The sequence below is a fragment of the Stegodyphus dumicola genome, chromosome 4, assembly GCF_044657685.1.
Source record: "Stegodyphus dumicola isolate Sdum_Otavi_A_Nest chromosome 4, ASM4465768v1".
In the NCBI taxonomy this organism is placed as follows: Eukaryota; Metazoa; Arthropoda; class Arachnida; order Araneae; family Eresidae; genus Stegodyphus; species Stegodyphus dumicola.
Genome location: NC_140771.1, coordinates 54,170,238 through 54,189,614, shown reverse-complemented (window position 1 = coordinate 54,189,614; position 19,377 = coordinate 54,170,238). Strand labels below are relative to the sequence as shown.

Below are 19,377 nucleotides of genomic sequence, written 5' to 3'. Positions count from 1 at the left end.
TAAACATTTATTTTAGAAAACATTGTAGAAAATTCATGAAGGTTTGGTAATATTGGAATAAACATAATTAATCAGCAATAAAGATTCTTAAAACTTTTCTTTTTAGATATTGATCTTTAAAACATGTTATATTTTGTGCATATTTTAATATTTTTAAGGGTACCTGACTCCTCATCACTGAGCACGTATCAAACATATAAAAACAATACATTTAAGTAAATGACCTAACATTTAACTAAATATCTTCTAGTGTATCACCATCCTACCAGATGGAAAACCTGAGCATGGAAATGGACAGTGTTAATTATTGTGACTAATCGAGATTTACAGAATACAGGGCTCACATAAATACACAATGTCCATTACATAAATGTACAAGGCTCTAATGAGTACATTCATTATAAAACCTAATATACTCATTGCTTGTTTTCATACAATATTTATATGTTTTTTACATGAGCTGTAATGATTTCAGTGTGTGTCCATATGTACCCAATAATATTGATTAACATTATGTGCATGGTGAGATTGAATTCAAACAAGAGTGTTAAACATTATACAGTCCACATTTACAGTTCTGTTACAGATATATATATATAATTAACTTTTTAAAGCCAGCAGTACATCTGTTGTACCAAGAAAATTATTTCCTTTTAAGCCAGCGACAGTACAACTGTCATTGCAGCATTTCTATCCCCCTTTTAGAGTAATCGCCTATCTTTAGATCACTGGTGGAACAGTTTCACAGTTCAGAGAAGCTATGTTTTGGCGAAGGTTTCGTCTTGCGCTAATCGCTAATGTACTTAAAACAGTGTAACATTTTAAAATAAGCATAACATTTTAAAAGCTATCATTCTTTCTAACATTAGAGCATTTTCTTATGATTTTCAGTATAACATTTTTCTTACACTCTTATTCAGTTTTTGTAATGGCACCTCGTTTCAAAGGTCTCAGTCAGAACGAAATTAATAAGTTGTTGAGAGATTTAGAAGAGGAAACTTTTGGTGATACATATTTGGATTGTTCAGATGCAGTAGAAATACATCCTTAATCAGTCTTTTATTGAAGATAAAGTTCTGATGTCTTTGAAAGCAACATTAAGAATTTATTTGGATGGAGACAGCCAAATGAGCATGACATATTCACCTTTACTGGTATTCCTGGTATAAAGACTGAATTTTCAGAAACTCATCTTGTTTTTGATTATTTTAAATTATACTTTTCACTTGAATTGTTTAGAATTTTAACAATAGAAACTAATTGATATGCTTCTCAAATCCTAGAATAGCGGCCAAATATAAGCAGAAAAAGAAAGCAGGAAAGTGACTAAACACCAGTTACACATAATGAGCTCCAGAAATTTTTTTGATTAGTCCTACTCATGAGACATACTGAAAAAGCTAGCATTCATGATCATTGGTCCACAGATGATTTAACTGAAAATCACTGTTTTAATTTTTTTGCAGCCAAAATTATTCAAAATACATCTTCCATTGGTGAATTAATTTTCTAAAAGCGTTTCATATTAAAAAAAAAATCTTTCTGTTCTAGTTAACGACCCTAATTCCAATCCATCTTTGCCTTCAGCCTTTAAAGAAATTATGTTTTAGTTCTGGTTTCATCAACAGATGGCGCCATTGGCTTATCTGCTGTCCAGGCTTTCTTATGTTATCTAATTATTATACAGTCAAAAGTCGTTAATCCGGACTTGTCGGGACTTCGGCAATTCCGGATTATCGATTTTTCCGGATTATAGATCATCAGTTTAAATCTGGTAAGATGGCATGCAGAAATTATGAAATTAAAAATATGAAACCGTAATTTATGAAATAAAGAACAATTATGATCTAAAGGATATCAAAATTTACAAAAAAAAAAAAAAAAAAAAAGCTTAATATTTATTTGTTTACTTTATTAAACATTTGTTGTTTAAGTTGCTTCATTTTATGTGATAATACTTTCTCTTTAATTCTATAAACAGACATAATTTCTTGTTCAGTTACGAAGTTCCGCTGTTCAAGTCCTATAATTGCTGTGTCAAGAATACCGACTAATTTGTCAATCGAAATTTTTTCGTTTTCAATAACCTCTGTATCACTTTCTTCTTTATCGGAAGCGAATTATAATGACGAGGAATTTGATTTAAATCATATCAAAGACGGAGTACATCGAGATGAAATACTACATTTAGTAAGGAATTATAAGCCAAATAAAATAAAAACATCTGCTCTGAAGATAAGGATAGTGCTGACAGATTAACTTCCAATTCTTCGGCGTTCCCCCCCCCCCCCCCCCCGGGCCGCAGAGCAGCGTGAAATTGATAAACAGATTTCGGAATGGTTTGAGAAACGAAGGATATGCCTTTATCCATTTTGCAGGAATTCCACTTTTTGTTTAATGGACTTCTAAACATACTTTCGCTTTGTAGATCTTTTACATATTAGTAAATACATATCGGAAATTCTACTTGACATAATCGAAAGTTCAAGCTTACTTTTATAAAATTGCTCTAACAGTCTGCAAAAAATAATAAGCCGGATCCAATTCGAAGATTCAGGAACAACGCAATTTGCAACATTAACTGAATTAGATAATTTTAGCTTAGCTAATACCGTCCGTTATACATTAAACGTGCAAGCGTAAACGTATTACGCACATGCACACACGCATATTCGCACACACGCAAAAGTCTTACGCGTCAACGCGACGCATGCGCAAATAGTTTGTAGCTTTGAGGTCCGGATTATAGATCATTCCGGATTATGGGTGTCCGAATTAACGACTTTTGACTGTATCTTATCTCGTTGATTTGCACTTTTGCAGTTGAGAATGATGGTTTGGTAAAACCATGAAAACTAGCCCTGTGAAAATTTGAAAATATAACACTGATTTTTGTTGTTTGATTTCTGAATTAACATTTGTTTGGCGTGTTATTGTATCTTAATTACAAGTAACAAATTAGTGATTTGTTGCTTAATCTGTAATACTGAACGAATAGCTATGGGTACAAAAATCAGTAGCTGGGAAACGTGATTATGGAAACTAAATTACAGAAAATATATATTTATGTTTAGTTATATTAGGTTCACAAAATGGGCATTCTCTTTAACAATTCTCCATTGACAAATTACAATTTTATGAGATTTTTAAGCTATCAATTTAAAATAATTCTCCTACACTGCTTCAATATATTTAAATAATTGTATTAAGGTAAAAATATCGTATAATAATTTGTTTCATTTAATGATTAATGTGAATCACTTGTTTTAAATATTTCTGCATTTCCTAAACACACTTTTCTCTTCTCTCAACAATTAGAGATTAACAGTTTTACACAGTTTATTTTGCAAAGGCATAACAAATTTGCATTAATTAATAATTCCAGTTCATAAAAACAATCATTCTGCAAGCTGAATTATGGAAAATCTGTACTGATCACTTCTGAGAATATATGCTATACTGTAACCTTCACAGCTTAAATACTGTTAGTAGCTCATACCTTCCCGAAATTAACTCAGAAAACTGAATGAAACTCAGCTGTTACATGGTTCCTTTATCTAATCAACACATATGGGGCGTAAACACTTATTCAGGGTTCGTACGGTCCTTAAGAGTCCTTAAAAGTCCTTAAAATTTTTGGAATTGATTTTTGGTCTTTAAAAGTCCTTAACTTTGGCCAAAATCAGCAGAATGCCCTTAATTTTAATCATCTGAATTTTTTGTCTGTTTTTATGACAACCATTTTGATTGTGAATTAGCATTTTGGAGGAATATTTTTAGCGATTCACTGACATATATGGTTATCTTTTGAATGGGTTCATGGGTTATAATTTGTTTCTATTTCTAATAAAAATGATGGGATACTCGAGTTTCTAAGCAAGAAATGAAACATAAACATTTTGAAATTCGTTTTTTTCTAATAAAGGACTTTTAAACAACTTTTCACTTTTGGGGATGTGAATTCGTTTATTAAACAGCTCTAAATTTGGCGACTAGTCAACATTTTGGCAATATTAGGATCAGTTTCTATAGAAAATTTTTAATTCTGAGATCTGACAATTTTTCGACCAGTTTTTTTAAAGCATCATAACGTTGATAAATTTCATTAAAATAATGGTAATATATTGAAATTATATGTAAAAAATAACATTAAAATAAAACATTCTATTTTTTGCTGTCATATTATAAAGTTTCATTTTGGCAACTTATACAATATTATGAATCTGATAAATAAGGTATATTGCTATAAAGCACAATTTACGAAACAGCTTTTAGCAAGAGCAAAATTAGCTATGCAATTAATTAAAAATGTCTTCTTTTTAATTTTTTCGTAGTAAGCGTTTTTCCCATGCAATTGTCTCGGAATATTCAAAATTCTTAGAATATGCATCAGTTTTTCTCTATAAAATTAATTTTACGCTTTTCCCTCTATTTGTTTTTAAAAATATTTCTGACTTTTTGCTGTTACAGAATTGATAGGGATAATTTTTCTTTAGTATTTTAGACATTGCAGCTTGGAAAGTTTAGAAGGGTTTGAAGTCAAGATTTATAGACCCATGATTCTAGAAGATTCGAGAAATATGTGACAAAATGAAAAATGTCTCCATGATATCGACACATAATGGATGTATTTTACAGAAAGCTTTCAATGAATTTCTTACCTTTTGGAGAACGTCTGTAAGAACAATGAAAACTTAATATTTGAATGTTTTACTCCTGATACTAGAATCTTTTTCTTAACATGTTTATCTTCCCTTTATTTTCTCTACCTTGGCAGTATCAGGCAGCAGAATATGCTGTCCTGATACTGCCAAGACATTCCCATTTTTAATGTTTTACTGCCCAGAGTCCAGTGGCGTAGCTAGGATTCCAGCACCCGTAGACAACTGAAGAATTTGTGTCCTTTTCTGTGTGTCAAGAATGGAAAACATTTCATTAAAAAATATCGTAGCATTAATTTGGCGCCGCCTGAATGCTGTGCCCGCGGACAAATGTCCCCCACCTTGCTCCACCCTAGCTACACCACTGCCTAAGTCTGATAATGTTCTCAATCTTATGTTTGACCTGCTTATTTTCCCATATATTCTTGGCCCACTGCAGCCGGTAGGCAATGCTAGGAATTTTTAGGTGCTCATTCTTTGTGTTAACACAGTTAGAAAGGTAGCGATCTAGATCACATACCTCTTCACATTCACATGAATGTGTGTCTTGTTTTCGAAATCCGTGAATGTAATTGTGGAAGGGACCATGGTCCATGTAAAATTGAGTCTGTGCCTTACTATATGTCTACTTTTGGGAAGACTTAGCATGTAAATTCACTACTTCTGCATTCCCAACTGTTCCCACATGTGCAGGAACCCAGATTAAATTGGGTCTGTAATCTGATGAGATGCATAGAAGAATTTTTTTGTATGTTTTATATTACTGAACTACTGCTTTGTTTTTCTCGAATTGCCTCCAAGCTTGAGGCCGAGTCCCTATATATAGTTATCTTTTTTATATGAAATTTGGTCAAATTGATTGCTGCTTTTAGTGCAAGAAGCTCTGCCTGGAAGATGGAATTTTTCACTTCTAGGCGTCTTTCCCTAATTTTGGCAACTTCTCTTTCTTGGCGTATGCAATAAATGCAACCTGTGCCCTTTTTGGTTTTTGAACATTGTGTATAAATGGCCAGGCTTTCTCTTTGGATGTTTTGTATTGTAAGTGCACTGTGTGCTGACTCTACTAGGTAACTCAGCATGAGCGGCTTATGCTTATCATAATCTGTGTGAATGAATGATTTTTGCCACAGGGTTACATTTTCTGCAAGGCATAGTGTCCTTACTAATAACTGTTTTCTCTCCACTTGCAGATCAGGTAGAGTGATGCCTGCCAGAATTTGTAATGCCGCAATAGGAAATGTTTTTGCAAATGAATAGTAGCTGTTTTCTCTGTATTGTTATGAGAAGCTTCCTCATATGGGCGGTGAAGCTGTATTAGCTAAAAAAAGAAAGAAACCAACTTTAGATAACGTAGCAAAGATTTCAGAATGTTAACAAAAATGGAGCCAATTATTGATAAAATGGTAGGAGCTCAGTTGGCTCAGCCATCTCATTAAAATTATATTCAGGGTTAGATTAAGTAATTTCAGGCCCTCTGTCATATTCTGCTTCTTGGGCGGGTTCTGGATATAGGTTTCCTTCATGTGCACTATATGTGGGCATTACATAAACCAGAAATCTTAACAGCACAAAAACTTAACCCACAAACAAAAATAAGAATGAACGATTTACACAAAAGTATAATTACATATTTTCATTCACGCTGGCATATAGCGTGTTACCTTCGTTATTTCGCTACTCTTCTCTAGTAAGTCATATATGACAGAGAGAGGCGCTGCAGGCCGTTGGGCTAAAACTGCTCATGCGTAGTCATCATGTGATGACACCTCCGCTCTAAAAGATGTGATTGCGTCTTGCAATGACCTGTCAAATCCACATATAATCATTTTTTTTAAACAAAAAATTACATTCATGAAATTTTCGAACTTAAATCTTTCACATAATCATATAAGCAGTTATCATGTAAACAAAACAATACAAGTCAATCATTTAAAATTAAACATAATACTTTAGCAAACCTTGGCTAAATCTTTAAACATATTATATATTGTTAGGGAAAAAAATCAAAAGTTTAGCATTTTAGCTCTAAAAAAATGTTCAAACTAAATAGTCAAAATTTCTTATAGTTCATAGTTTATAGCGTCGGTCATTCTTTACTCACTGGAAAATATAATCACATCATTAAGTCACATCATCAATAAACTCAGCACAGGCTTTTACACATGTTACCGTTCCGTTTTGTTGATACACAAAGTACTGGATGCACATATTTACTTTCTGATTCAAAGATTAGCTCATCTATTTGTTGATCAACTTCATTTTTTAGAACTTCAGGTATTCGATACGGTTTCTGCTTTTTTGGCATACTTCCAGGTCAGTTTGATGCTCTTTCCTCCAACATTGGCGATTTTCGGAATACCAGCTCTTAGGTTCTTATACCTTCTTAAAATTTCCGTAAGTTCTTTCCTCTTATGCTGTTCAAGGTGCATAAAATCATATTCTTCATTAGAATAGTATTCTTTTGCTTTCTGTGGAACAATTCTTGGAATGTTTACAACTTCGCTGAAATCAATATCTGTATAATATATCACACCAACATTATTCACAGCGGTATTGAACTCTCGTATCTTGTTTGCGTGAACGTGCTTCGAGGAATTGTCAAGCATTTGTACTATGTAACTATAAACAGTATGCTTTTTGATGATCGTAGCAGGTCCCATCCATCTGGCATAAACTTTGTTTTGACTATCAGGGATTAAACTGTAACCTTGTCACCTTCCTTGAATTCTTTATGACAAGTCTTTCGGTTACGGTAGAATGCATAAGCTTGTTGCTTTTCAACATCTGTAAGTCCTGCGTATTCAGCAGCTTTTTCCAATTTCATCTTTAAACAGTGGCGTAGCGAGCATAACTAGCGCCCTGGGCAAAATACCTTTTTGGCGCCCCCCTCTCCCGAAAAAAAAAACACAGTAATATGATGAAAATCTTGTTTGGAGACCATTTGGCGCCCCTCTGCGAGCGGCGCCCGGAGCATCATACACCCCCTTGCCCCCCCTCGCTATGCCACTGTCTTTAAATCATTCAGATAATCGGTAACTGAGCTTAACTGTCCATGAGGAACAGGAGTTTCATCAGTCCATGACGTTTTCAAGATAGACAAAGGGCCATTAGGACGGCTTCCATAAAGCATCTGGAAAGGACTAACATCAGTCGTAGCATTAGGACGGCTTCCATAAAGCATCTGGAAAATACTAACATCAGTCGTAGCATTAGGAACTTCTCGATAAGCCCAAAGTAAGTATGGTAGATGTTTCTCCCAATGTTTGGAATGTTCCTTAATGGTATGATGTATCGTTTCCTTTAAAACAGCAGTAAATCTTTATACAATGCCATTTGAACTTGGATGACAAAGAGTCGAGAACCTTGGGTACGATCCGAACCTTTTCCAAAACTGTTGAGTCAACAAAGCAGTAAAATTAGTTCCTTGATCCGAAGCAACAATCTGAGGGATTCCTGTCATGAAAAGATTTGCAACAACGCATCGCATGTTGCTTTGGCATTCAAATTCTTCAAAGGCACCGCTTCGGGCCATCTTGTTCATTGATCAACAGCATACAGAACATATTTATAACCTCTACAGATTGGCTGTACAGGTTTGAGGATATCCACATTAATTACCTGGAATGGTTCTTTAGGACGTGTTACTGGCGTAATCAGAACTTCATCAAAGGGATGCTTTTTCTCTTGAAGTTGACAAGAAGTACAAGTATTGCAATATTCATTTACATCTTTTTTGATTTCAGGCCAATGGAAGGAATATCTCAAACGTTCAGCTATCTTCTTGGTTCGCAGGTGACTTTCCCATAAGCTAGAATGAGCTAAGTCTAAAATTTGTTTTCTTCTTTCTCTAGGAACGACTAACTGGTAAACTCTTTCTCCTAAAACTTTATCTTTATGATACAAAAAGTTGTCAATAAAAATAAAGTTATTACTTCCGTTCTTAACATTTTGCCAGCATGTTTTTAAAGATGGGTCATTCATTTGTTGCACTCGAAACAGTTCTGAATCCGAAACACATTGATCGTGCTACCTTTGGAATCATCCTTACCTGTATCTTCATATATAAGAGCACAACATTCTATTATCTTCTCAACAGTTTTATTACATTTTTCATTAATTACGTTTTCCCTATCATGGTTAAGTATTTCGACAAAATTTTCAGTTTCATGAAAAGGCATTTCAGTGAAACTATCATTAGTAATGTTTACATTTTTGCATTCAAAATTAAACTTTTGTTTATCGTCTTCCCTTAACTCATTAAAAGCACTTAATGACAAGAGTAAATCATTAAATAACTTATTCGCCATTGCACGTTATAAAAATAGGTGACATAAATTTATCATCTTCAGAATACATTATTAAAGGTAGGTTAATGAGAGGAGCTTTTAAAGATTGTCCGAAAGCTGATGTGAGGATAACACTTCCATGTGGTGTACGGTATTTTTCTGGTACAATGTTGGCCTTGGCAATGGTTAATTGTGTGCCTGTATCTGCTATTGCATTAATTAATCTACCATCACATATAAGTTTAACAGTTGGCAAGTCATCTATTAATTCCTTAACTTCTTGATTCACAGTAAAATATTTAAAAGAAATCTTTGCTTTTACGGCGTTAGAATTATTCTTTTCTTCTTTATTAACCTTTTCCTTATCTTCATGCAACAATATATTATGATACTTAGAATTACATTTTGAAAATTTTAATTGAGAAGGACAATTTTTTGTTCTACAGTTCCTTTCGAAACAATGAAAGCACAGATCAGAAGCTTTTAAACTCTTTTTCCTTTCTTCCGGAGACATAACACATTTTTACGAAACATGATTTCTGCTTTCACAAAACACGCAAGGAAACGTTCGAACAGCTGCAATTTTGTTTACATTAGGGGAATAGCTGGCGCCAAACTTGTTGGTGTTGACTGAATTCCGAGTGTGGAAGTTGTTTCGCTTTTCATTGGGTTGAGAATGCCTTTCGAGAGAATTAGCGTAACTCTTAGAATAAAACAAATTTAATGAAGTTCGTTTGCGACTTTCAATTTCCCATTTTAGAAATTTCACGAGGTCGTCGGCATTAAAATTTTCCTCATCTGCGTTTTGACGAGCAAAATCAAGCGTTATATCCTGAGGTATACATTTCATTAACAGAGGGTACAGTAAATTTCCATACGATTCGGTTTTGACCCCTATCGAATTTAGTGACCTTACTTGTACATTGCAGGTGTCATATAATTCCCTCAAAGAATTAATGTCATTAGAACTTTGGACAGGTCGTAAATTTAAGAGTTTATGCATGTAAGAATTAATAACAAGATCTTTTCGACCATATCTGTCTTTGAGAATTTTAAAAGCTTTGTCATAGTTTTCTGGCAATAAAGAAAAACCCTCTATAGTTTTTAAAGCTGCATCGTTTAACAGGCTAAGTAATTAAACTTATCCACTTTAGATAGTTTTTCATTTTGATTTATTGCCATGTCAAAAGATTTGTAAAATATTTGCCACACTTCAGCGTTTCCATAAAATTTATCAATCATGATCTTTGGCAATTTAACATTATAATCAGAACTTTTATTGACACCAGAAATAGATAAATTATTACTATTATTAGAAAAACCATTAGAAACTAGCAAATTATTGCTATTTCTTTTTTCTTTCAATAATTTTGTGCCTCTAAATCTCCATTTCGCAATCTTTTCTTCGTATTCCAAGGCACTTTCGATTTCGGTTTCAATGTCATTAACATCAGTCAAAGTTTTAATTTTTTCATCTAACATTCTCAAAGAAACAGCTTTTACTTTTAAAATTTCCAGTGATTCTTCTAGGTCTTCAAAGTTACCAGCTGCAATTAATGATTCAATAGAACTTGTTACTTTAGTAATGAACGAATAACTTTCCGTTCTTTCTTAGATTTCGTTAGCTCTTCAGCCATTTTTGTAACCTTGAATTTTACTTTACCACAAAATAAATTGAACAAAGTACTCCTTATCTTTCTGAAGATTCACTTACGCATTTACTCGTGAACTCTGAAGAATGACATATTCTCCTTTTCTGACACCACTGTCATATTCTGCTTCTTGGGCAGGTTCTGGATATAGGTTTCCTTCATGTGCACTATATGTGGGCATTACATAAGCCAGCCATCTTAACGGCACAAAAACTTTATTAACCCACAAATAAAAATAAGAACGAACAATTAACACAAAAGTATAATTACGTATTTCCATTCACGCTGGCATATAGCGTGCTACCTTCGTTACTTTGCTACTCTTCTCTAGTAAGTCATATATGAGAGAGAGAGGCACTGCAGGCCATTGGGCTAAAACTGCGCATGCGTGGTCATCACCTCATGACACCCTCTCCCCATCTTCAAAACTGCATTTTCTAAAAAAGGTTTTGCTATACTGTTACATAATTTATGTCACTAATCATTTTATTTTTAAAATAAAAATTGTAAGCTTTTATGTAATATATTTCATGTATGATTAAATCTGAAGTTGCTTCTCCGCATTCATCTGTTTTCTCCATGTTTACATTTTCTCGTAGTGAATGTTTTCTCGAGTAACTCGTGTTATATTTATAAATTATAGTGCATTAGCTTCTTCTCTTTGTTCTTTAAAATTAAACACTTTTTTCCAGATTCATTTTTTCAGAATTTTGTTTACTTTTTTCCTATTTCATTATTATTTACTCAGAATCATACTGTCATCTTATGTTTTCTTTGACTATTTACATAATTTGCTTTCCTATTGTGACATTTTCATCAACAAATCCATCTTATACTTTATGCTTTGACTGATAATATGGACGTAATCTATATTGAAGACATAATGTGTATTATTATTATTAACAAGACTAGAAATTATTGATGGATGAATACATTTATATGGTCATGCAGATTATTATAATGTTTGTTCCGTCCTAAATGCTGCATATATTTTGCAAAAATATTTTATATGAAAAAAAGAGTTTGTAGACGGAGCAAACACACTTAATGCACTTATAAAATCTGTCGATGGAAAAGACTTCTAAATTCCATATTTGTGGTTTGAGTCGATAAATTTTAAGAAAAGTGAAAGTTGAGGACTCAGTTCTGGCTTGAAATAAAGTACAGTCAAATGTTGTTAATCCGGAATGATCTATAATCCGGACCTCAAAGCTACAAACTTTCTGTGCATGCGTCAATACATAATGCGTTGACTTTCATTTCTTCATGACTTTCAAGTTTCAAGCCAGAACTTGTTTCTCCCACAAAATTGCAATGTAATTTATGATAGGTACTGTACAGATTTGCTATAAATCTATGAAATATCTTGCAGCCCTCTTTCAAATTTAGAGCTCTCACAACTACCCACTTTACACTATACTTTTATTGTTACTGGTTTAGTTGGTATTTCTGTTACTTAGTTTTGTTTTAAATGCACATTTTTTATGATACACATAAAAAAATATGGAATAAAATCATAAAATAAAAATGAAAATTGTTGATATAAAATTCATTTTAATTTCATTTGCATTCGTACAAATTATCTGCATGTCTTTCTTCTGTTATAATGTTTTGTGTAATCCATATCTCATTTTTAAAGCTTTTGTCAAAATTGGAAAAGGAAAAACCTACACCATCCCTAAATGAGGTAATTTAAGTATATCATTCTTTTATTCATTTATATTGAGTTGATATGTATTTTACTAGTTATTTTTAGCATATCAAAACTTAAGAATACTAAAAGTCCGTGAATTCTGTATTGAATGTGGAGCATTATTTATTCAGTTTGTTTGTTAAAGGTCATCAATACATTCATTGAAATATGTAAATAGTTTGAAATTGAAATATGTAATCAGTGATATCAGTAATAAAATTGAAATCAGTAATAAAATTGAATCAGTAATAAAATTGAAATATGTAATCAGTTTGTTTGTTAAAGGTCATCAATACATTCATTGAAATATGTAAATTTTTACTATTTAATTCTGTTTAAAGATGGAAAATTGATGATATAATATAATAATAAAATCATTATCATTCATACTTATTAATGATTTTATTATTATGGTTAAATAGAATTAAAAAATAAATGTAGAGAGATTCAACTGAGAGAAAAATATGTCAGTGTAAACTTATCAATTGGCATAAATTTTGAATAAAACTGAGTAGAGTTTTATTTAAAATCATCATCAATCAAAAGCTGCTTTTTGGTTAATTTTAAAATGTGTGAAGATTTCACAAATAGTTTTATTTAATGTACTTTGAATAAAATAAGAAGCAAAATTTAACCTATTTTACTAAGCAGTTATATTCGTTAACATAAAAGTATAAATTCCATGTTCTGGTCTAATTTGTCATTGCTCATTTTTTTGCTCAGACTGCTGTGGTCACTGTCATTGGATGCCTTTTCTGATTATTTATAAATTCAGTAACAGATGCCTGGATCAGTTTTTAACAGCTAATTGCTTCTGCAAATGTACTGCTTAGTTTTATCTATATTCACCCCCCCCTGGGGTCAATGTAAAGAACTCTGCGAAGCTATCTGTACTTAGGTAGTCTCGGCTGTGGGGGTATACAAATCATGAACCTAGTGGTTCTGGAGGTCTCTGAGACGGGCAGTCTGAGTGACTGGCAGGTAGCAAATCACAGTTAATGACTGGTGTCATAAAAGCAATGTGTCCTTCTCTCCAAGGTGTGAGGGTAGAGATTGAGCCTCAGTGCCTGGTTTTAAGGGGTGAGGGATCTCACAGTGCGGTTTAGTCTCGTGGAGTAAGAAATGCCAATACTTGTATTTTATCCATATTCAGTATTTTGAATGCTGGAGTTTACCTATGTTAATCTAATTATTATAATTTAGTGGTTATCAACCTTTTTTACCCCCATGCTCTCCTTTCACCACTGTTAGAAGATCATCCCCCTCTTTTCCCAAACTTGAAAAATACATATATACATTTATTTAGATTTAGAACATATAGAAAATGTTTGTAAACACTAAAACTTGAGTAAACGTAGTTTTTCATACTCATAAACTAAAACTAAATGCATGTCAGATAAATAAAAGACTGACTGCATTACCCCTTGAAACTATGACATTTCTTAGCCCCCCCCGGGGGTGTGGAATTCTTCTCTGGTTGAAAACCTCTGTTGTTATCCCATTGTATTTTGTAATAGTCTGAAGGGATCTACTTGAGTTTGTTCTAAAGTTATATTTTTTTAAAAGAGGTTTAAAAGTTATAATGCCATGATAAGTTGTATTAGTCCATTTACTTAATTATCCTAAGAAAATCATTTGTCTGTGCTACAATAACATCTTCCTATCACAATCAAGTCATTTTGTTTTTGAGTTTTTCTTCTCAAATTTTCACAGGTAATTTTATTATGAAAAAAGAATTTAGGAATTTAGAATTTTCCTTTAATTTGTGCATTTATTATCATTCTTTATAAAGCAGCTTGAAAGCAGTAAAAAAAAAAAAAAAAAAAAAAAAAAAAAAAAATAATTACACAAATGTTTTATAATATCCAATTTTCACATTCTTCACAGTAATATTAGAGTATTACATTCATATATTGTGCTGTTATAAAACCTGTAAAGCACATTCAACAACTTTGCTTCCCTTTAATAATTTCACATACCAAAATTGTAACATAAAAGGATGCTAAAATCATGTTAGAACTAAGTTTCAATTGTAATTTTAGAAAATGGTTGATTAACTTGTAGGCGGTTTGTGGAGCTTGAGTTGACTCCATATTTATGAGAAAACTCAAAGTTTGAAAAGAAAATTTTTAATGAAAAGAGCAATAAGTATACAAATAATATAGCTGTATATTAAAAATGTAATTAAAAATTAAATTGTTTAATTTTATTTAATTTTTAATGCTTTTTTAATAATTAAGAAACGTACTTTAATATTTATTGCAAATTGTTGTATTTAATTTTAAAAATATTTCTGAATTTATGTCAGAATTCTTTATAATACTTTATTTATTTTTTACAAGCATTCTTTATAATACTTTATTTTATTTATTATTATTATTGTTTTTCTTTTTCATTTCTAGCAATACTAACTTGTAATTTTATATTATCAGTATCTTTGTTTTTTGGTCTGTATTAGAAATTGTTTGTTATTTTTTAAACTTTTTTTTTTGTATTATCAATTCTTAATTTTCCACTGTAAATTCTTAATTGAAAAATATTCTAATACATTTTCAGTGCAGGTGATAAATACCATGAGTAATAAAAGTAAAATGATTTAAATATGACTTATTTCAGAAAGTGAAAAGTTTTTTAACCCTTTAAGTGTGTAGCATTTGCTCCTGCGCGTGCACTGCAGTGGGGAGTGTTTCTCGCGATACTAGGAAGGAGTAAGCGGGCGCGCTGCATTGGAGATATATTCTCTCGCATGTTACAATAAATAAAATCAAAAAAAAGAAAGTAATAACTAAGTAAAGACATAAATATACAATTAAACTTACATATATTTTCTAATAATTTCGTTGGGTATGGTAAATTTTAAAACATGGAATGTTACAGAGGGCAACTTCACACTCCGGACACCATATTCTGGTCTCTTTTCTAATCTTCTTACCGTTTTTATTAGACGCATAGCAAACAACACATCGTCTTGTTGGTTCTCGTTTGCAGGGTGTGGCAGGTATATAGTCTGCAAAGTGCCTTCCTGTAAGACGCAATGGATCATTTTCATCACTTTTTCTTCCCGTTTTTCCCGTCATGTCTGTAGACACTTGATATTTACGTAATATTTCTTCAATGACTGCAGTTCGAAAATCCAACAGTTTTATATTTTTGTTAGTTACCTTGCTCTGTAGAATCGATGAATTGAAAAGACATTGATCAATCATATGCCTGAAAATTTTTTTGTAGCATACTTTCATTCTTTTCCGTACTGTTTCATAATAGGATAAATTTTGGTCCGCTCTGTCCACACCTCCCATTGATAAATTGTAATCGATTACAACCTTTGGCTTTTCAACATCTTTTCCATTACAAGAAACTTTACTCATTTCAATATTGTGGATTGTACTCAATAAATGAACATCTTTTTTATCTTTCCAGATTTTATTTTCACCAGAATGCAAAAATCAAACACACCAAAGTCTCCCCAAGAAATTATATTTCACTTTACGGAACTACTATTGCCATCTAGTGACAATTTTTGAAAACATAAGGATATGACGAGATATTTTCGTCAAACACGTTGAAATGCGGACTTTAAAATTGGATGACGAGTAGGACTCGTCAAACACGGGTACGGCGTAACACTCCGATGATGAGGTGAGTTTGTCAAGCACGCTTAAAGGGTTAAGTGAAAAAACTTAAAGCTTAAACATAAAAAATACTGTTGTTTTGAAATTTATCTCCACAGCACATATGTAGTGACATTATAGAGATTATGCAGTTTGGTAAACACTGCTTTTCTTCTAAATTAAATCCTTAAACATTTTATCAAATTTCTTTAACTATGTGTGAAAAAAAATTTAGATAAAAATAAATTTTATAATGTATAGAAATTATATTTTATTCATTAAAAGAAGCATAATAGATTTCTTACATTAAATTTATCATTTATACTCTGAAGTTATATAACTACGTATGACAGAATTATGCTAAAAAACTCTAAAAAGGAAAATATTTTTTAGTTTAAAAATTTCAGTGTTGAAATTATTAATATGGTTATAAATTCCAGAAAATGATTGAAGATATATCAGTATTTAATATGAAGATAAATATTTAATGCATAGAAAAATATTTATTGGCATCTTTAATGCAAGCACACCAAACCTTTGATTCATATTTATGTGGCCCTCGGTTCATCCTAAGAAAATAACAAAAACTGTTTAATTATAATGTGTTTATAAAAATTGGAATTCTGCCCATTCGAGGGCATATATAAAACCACGGGGGCTAAACAAAGTTCAGTGAAGTAAGGATCTCCGAATTTTACAAATGCTTCCGTTATAGTTTCCAGAAAGCTTCAAATTTGCATCATGCATGACTTCCATGTTTAGTAATATGTGTATGAGTGAGCAACTTTTCGCACTATGAAAATTTTTAAGTCCCAATGAGATCTAAATTAACATACTGTCTGTCTATGGCAAGAACAGCTCCTGCCACGGTGTCTGGCCGGTGGTGGTCGCTATAGCAATAGGGCTAGTATATTTCAAATAGGGATGAACCAAGGGTTGCTTTATTGTTATTTTGTTTTGGGCGACTGTTGGCTGAAGGGAAAAGAGTTTATCATTTGTCTTCTCGGTTTCATTCCAGCTGCACGCATCTTTTCTTAACCTTTATATTAATACTATTAGCTATTTTTATTCTTGGTTTATATCTTTTGTACTGGTATTTGCTCAAATCTACTTCTATTTAGCTTGATTTTCGCAGTGTTTTGTTAATCACCAATTTTTTAAAAGCTCTTCTAGTTTAAGAAAGGTCAACCTTTAAAGTCTCAGGCATGTCAAATCGTGTACAATGTCGCAGAATTTTGCACTTCTCAAGCTTCGGCGAACTCTTTAGTAGTTCCTCTTCCTCAAGTTTTGAAGAGAACATCGCAAGCTACTGGAGTATCGGAGTATACAATTAAGAAAATTAAGCTCAAAGTATCAACAATGGGTGAAAATAAACTTCTAAATATGCCTGGAAAGAAACATAAAAGCTCTGCTAACCATAAGTGCGAAATTGACGATTTTTGCAAATGCATTATATGGCAGACAATACAAGGTTTTTACATCAAAGAAAAAGAAAGTGTCATCTGTGCGGAAATTGCTGCCTGTCTTTGAGGCAAAAAATAGACTAAAAAGGCAAAAAGACTCTTTCTGCAAAGTTTTGCGTTCAATGAATTTTTGCTGGAAGAAATGGATTAACAAAAGAAAAATTCTTAACGAAAGACCTCACATTGTATCTTGGAGGAACAATTATTTATGCGAAATGAGGAAACTCAGGGCAAGTGAATGCCACATCGTTTACACCGATGAAACATGGATTGACAGCAATTTAACTTTTAAGATATATTGGCAGCATGATACGATTTTGGGCACACAGATAAATATCAGTTAAAAAAATAGACTGATTGTTGTCCATGCTGGCTCTTCCGCAGAATTTATTTCAGGTGCCCAACTTGTATATAAACCATCATCTCAAAGCGGGGATTACCATGAGCAAATGAACTATGAAAATTTTGAAAAATGGGTGTTGGAAAAGTTTCTTCTAAATTTACGACCCGAAAGTGTGGAATGCATAGATAATGCCCCACATCACACAAAAATTGAAGATTCAACACCCGCGAAATATGCTACAAAGCAAACAATGGTAAATTGGCTGATGAAGAAGATATGCTGCAATCCCAAAATGTGAAAAGCGGAACTGTTTAACTTAATAGAATGCAATCGTTCTAGAAAAGTAATCTATAAAATTGATGATATCATAAAAGAAAATGGGCATCATGTTGTGCGTCTCCTTCCTTACCACTGTGATCTAAACACAATTGAATATGTTTGGTCATCAGTTAAAAGATTGATCAGGGAAAGGAATGTGACTGGGGACTTAAGCTTTGGATAAAGTCACTTCTCAAGAATGGCAGGTGCACTGCAACCACGTAGAAAAACTTGAAAATTCTTATTGGGCCAAGGACGAACTTCTAGAAGAGATAGTGGATGAGTTAATAATTTAAACTGGCAGCAGCGATTCCGATTCTGATCCAGAGAAAATGGAATCTTGTGATAGTGATTCAGACGACTTTTCAGATGTTATACCTCTATAAAAGTCCTCCATGAAGGCATCCTTCTTCATCTGATAGCTCTTTTAAGTTATGAGGATATATCTAGGTTCAGTATTTTCTTTGCCACTATGTAAATGAAAGACTACCAAAAGTGGGCAACAATGAGCCTTCGGCAGAGGTGAAACCCCCTTTGTGGATAATAAAGAACACTGTATTGTTGCTTCATTTCCCATTACTGTGTTCTTGGGGACCCACAAGCCATGGTATAATATGCTTTAAAAATAATTTTTAATCTTTTAATGAAAACTAAATAAGTTTCATTTTATTATGAAAATATTAATACGAAATTATGTTAATGCAACAAAGCTCACTGTAGTTATAAAAGCCAAATTTTGTGTAATTATATAAATTTCGTATAATTTTAAATATAAAATAGGTAACTGAATAATTTAAGAGACCTTAATTTGGTTCTGATTTAAACATTTTATTATGTTACTAGCTATTACAGTGTCTATAAAAAGCAGCATAATACATAAATGGGTGTTGGCAATTAAGAGGCCACCAGCGGCCGATCCGTAAAGTCACTGAACACTGGTAGTTTGGTCCAAGGTTTGAATCCCGTGAATGGGCTGGCTGCATGGGCGTTTTCGTAGTTTTCTCCATGTGTCACGTGTACGGGCCAGTTTCCCTCAGGAAGCCCTCCATGAAGGCATCCCTCCTGTTAGGCATTTAACACTGGAGGCTTTCTGTAATCATATAAACCAACCCAAACCACTAGTAATTAAGATAAAAGCAATTTTGATTTTAATTGACCTTCGCTTCCTTTCGCCATTAAATTGACCAGCTTTTGGTTTAGTTTGGAGGTATAGGAAAAGAAGAAATGTTCGCAAAAGTATTTATTGAGAACATGGGTATGTAAATAAACACTTTTACTTTCAGATGATTCCATACATTTAATGATAAAAATTTTAGTCATTATTAAAGCACAAGCAATGAATTAACAGAA

At 32.5% G+C, this 19,377-nt stretch overlaps 1 protein-coding gene across 18 annotated transcripts in view; it reads left to right on the top strand.

Moving 5' to 3' along the window:
• LOC118191046 (dynein regulatory complex protein 1-like) overlaps positions 1 to 19,377 on the top strand; it is a 147,386-nt gene that overhangs the window by 40,021 nt on the left and 87,988 nt on the right. For all 18 annotated transcript variants that reach the window (XR_015040661.1, XR_015040659.1, XR_015040656.1 and 15 more), the window contains one exon: positions 12,239 to 12,286. Coding sequence is in view for 11 of the 18 variants with exons in the window: in XM_085814902.1 (XP_085671028.1) it covers positions 12,239 to 12,286 (48 nt within the window). In the remaining 7 variants the exon portion in view is untranslated. The remainder of the gene's footprint in view (positions 1 to 12,238; positions 12,287 to 19,377) is intronic.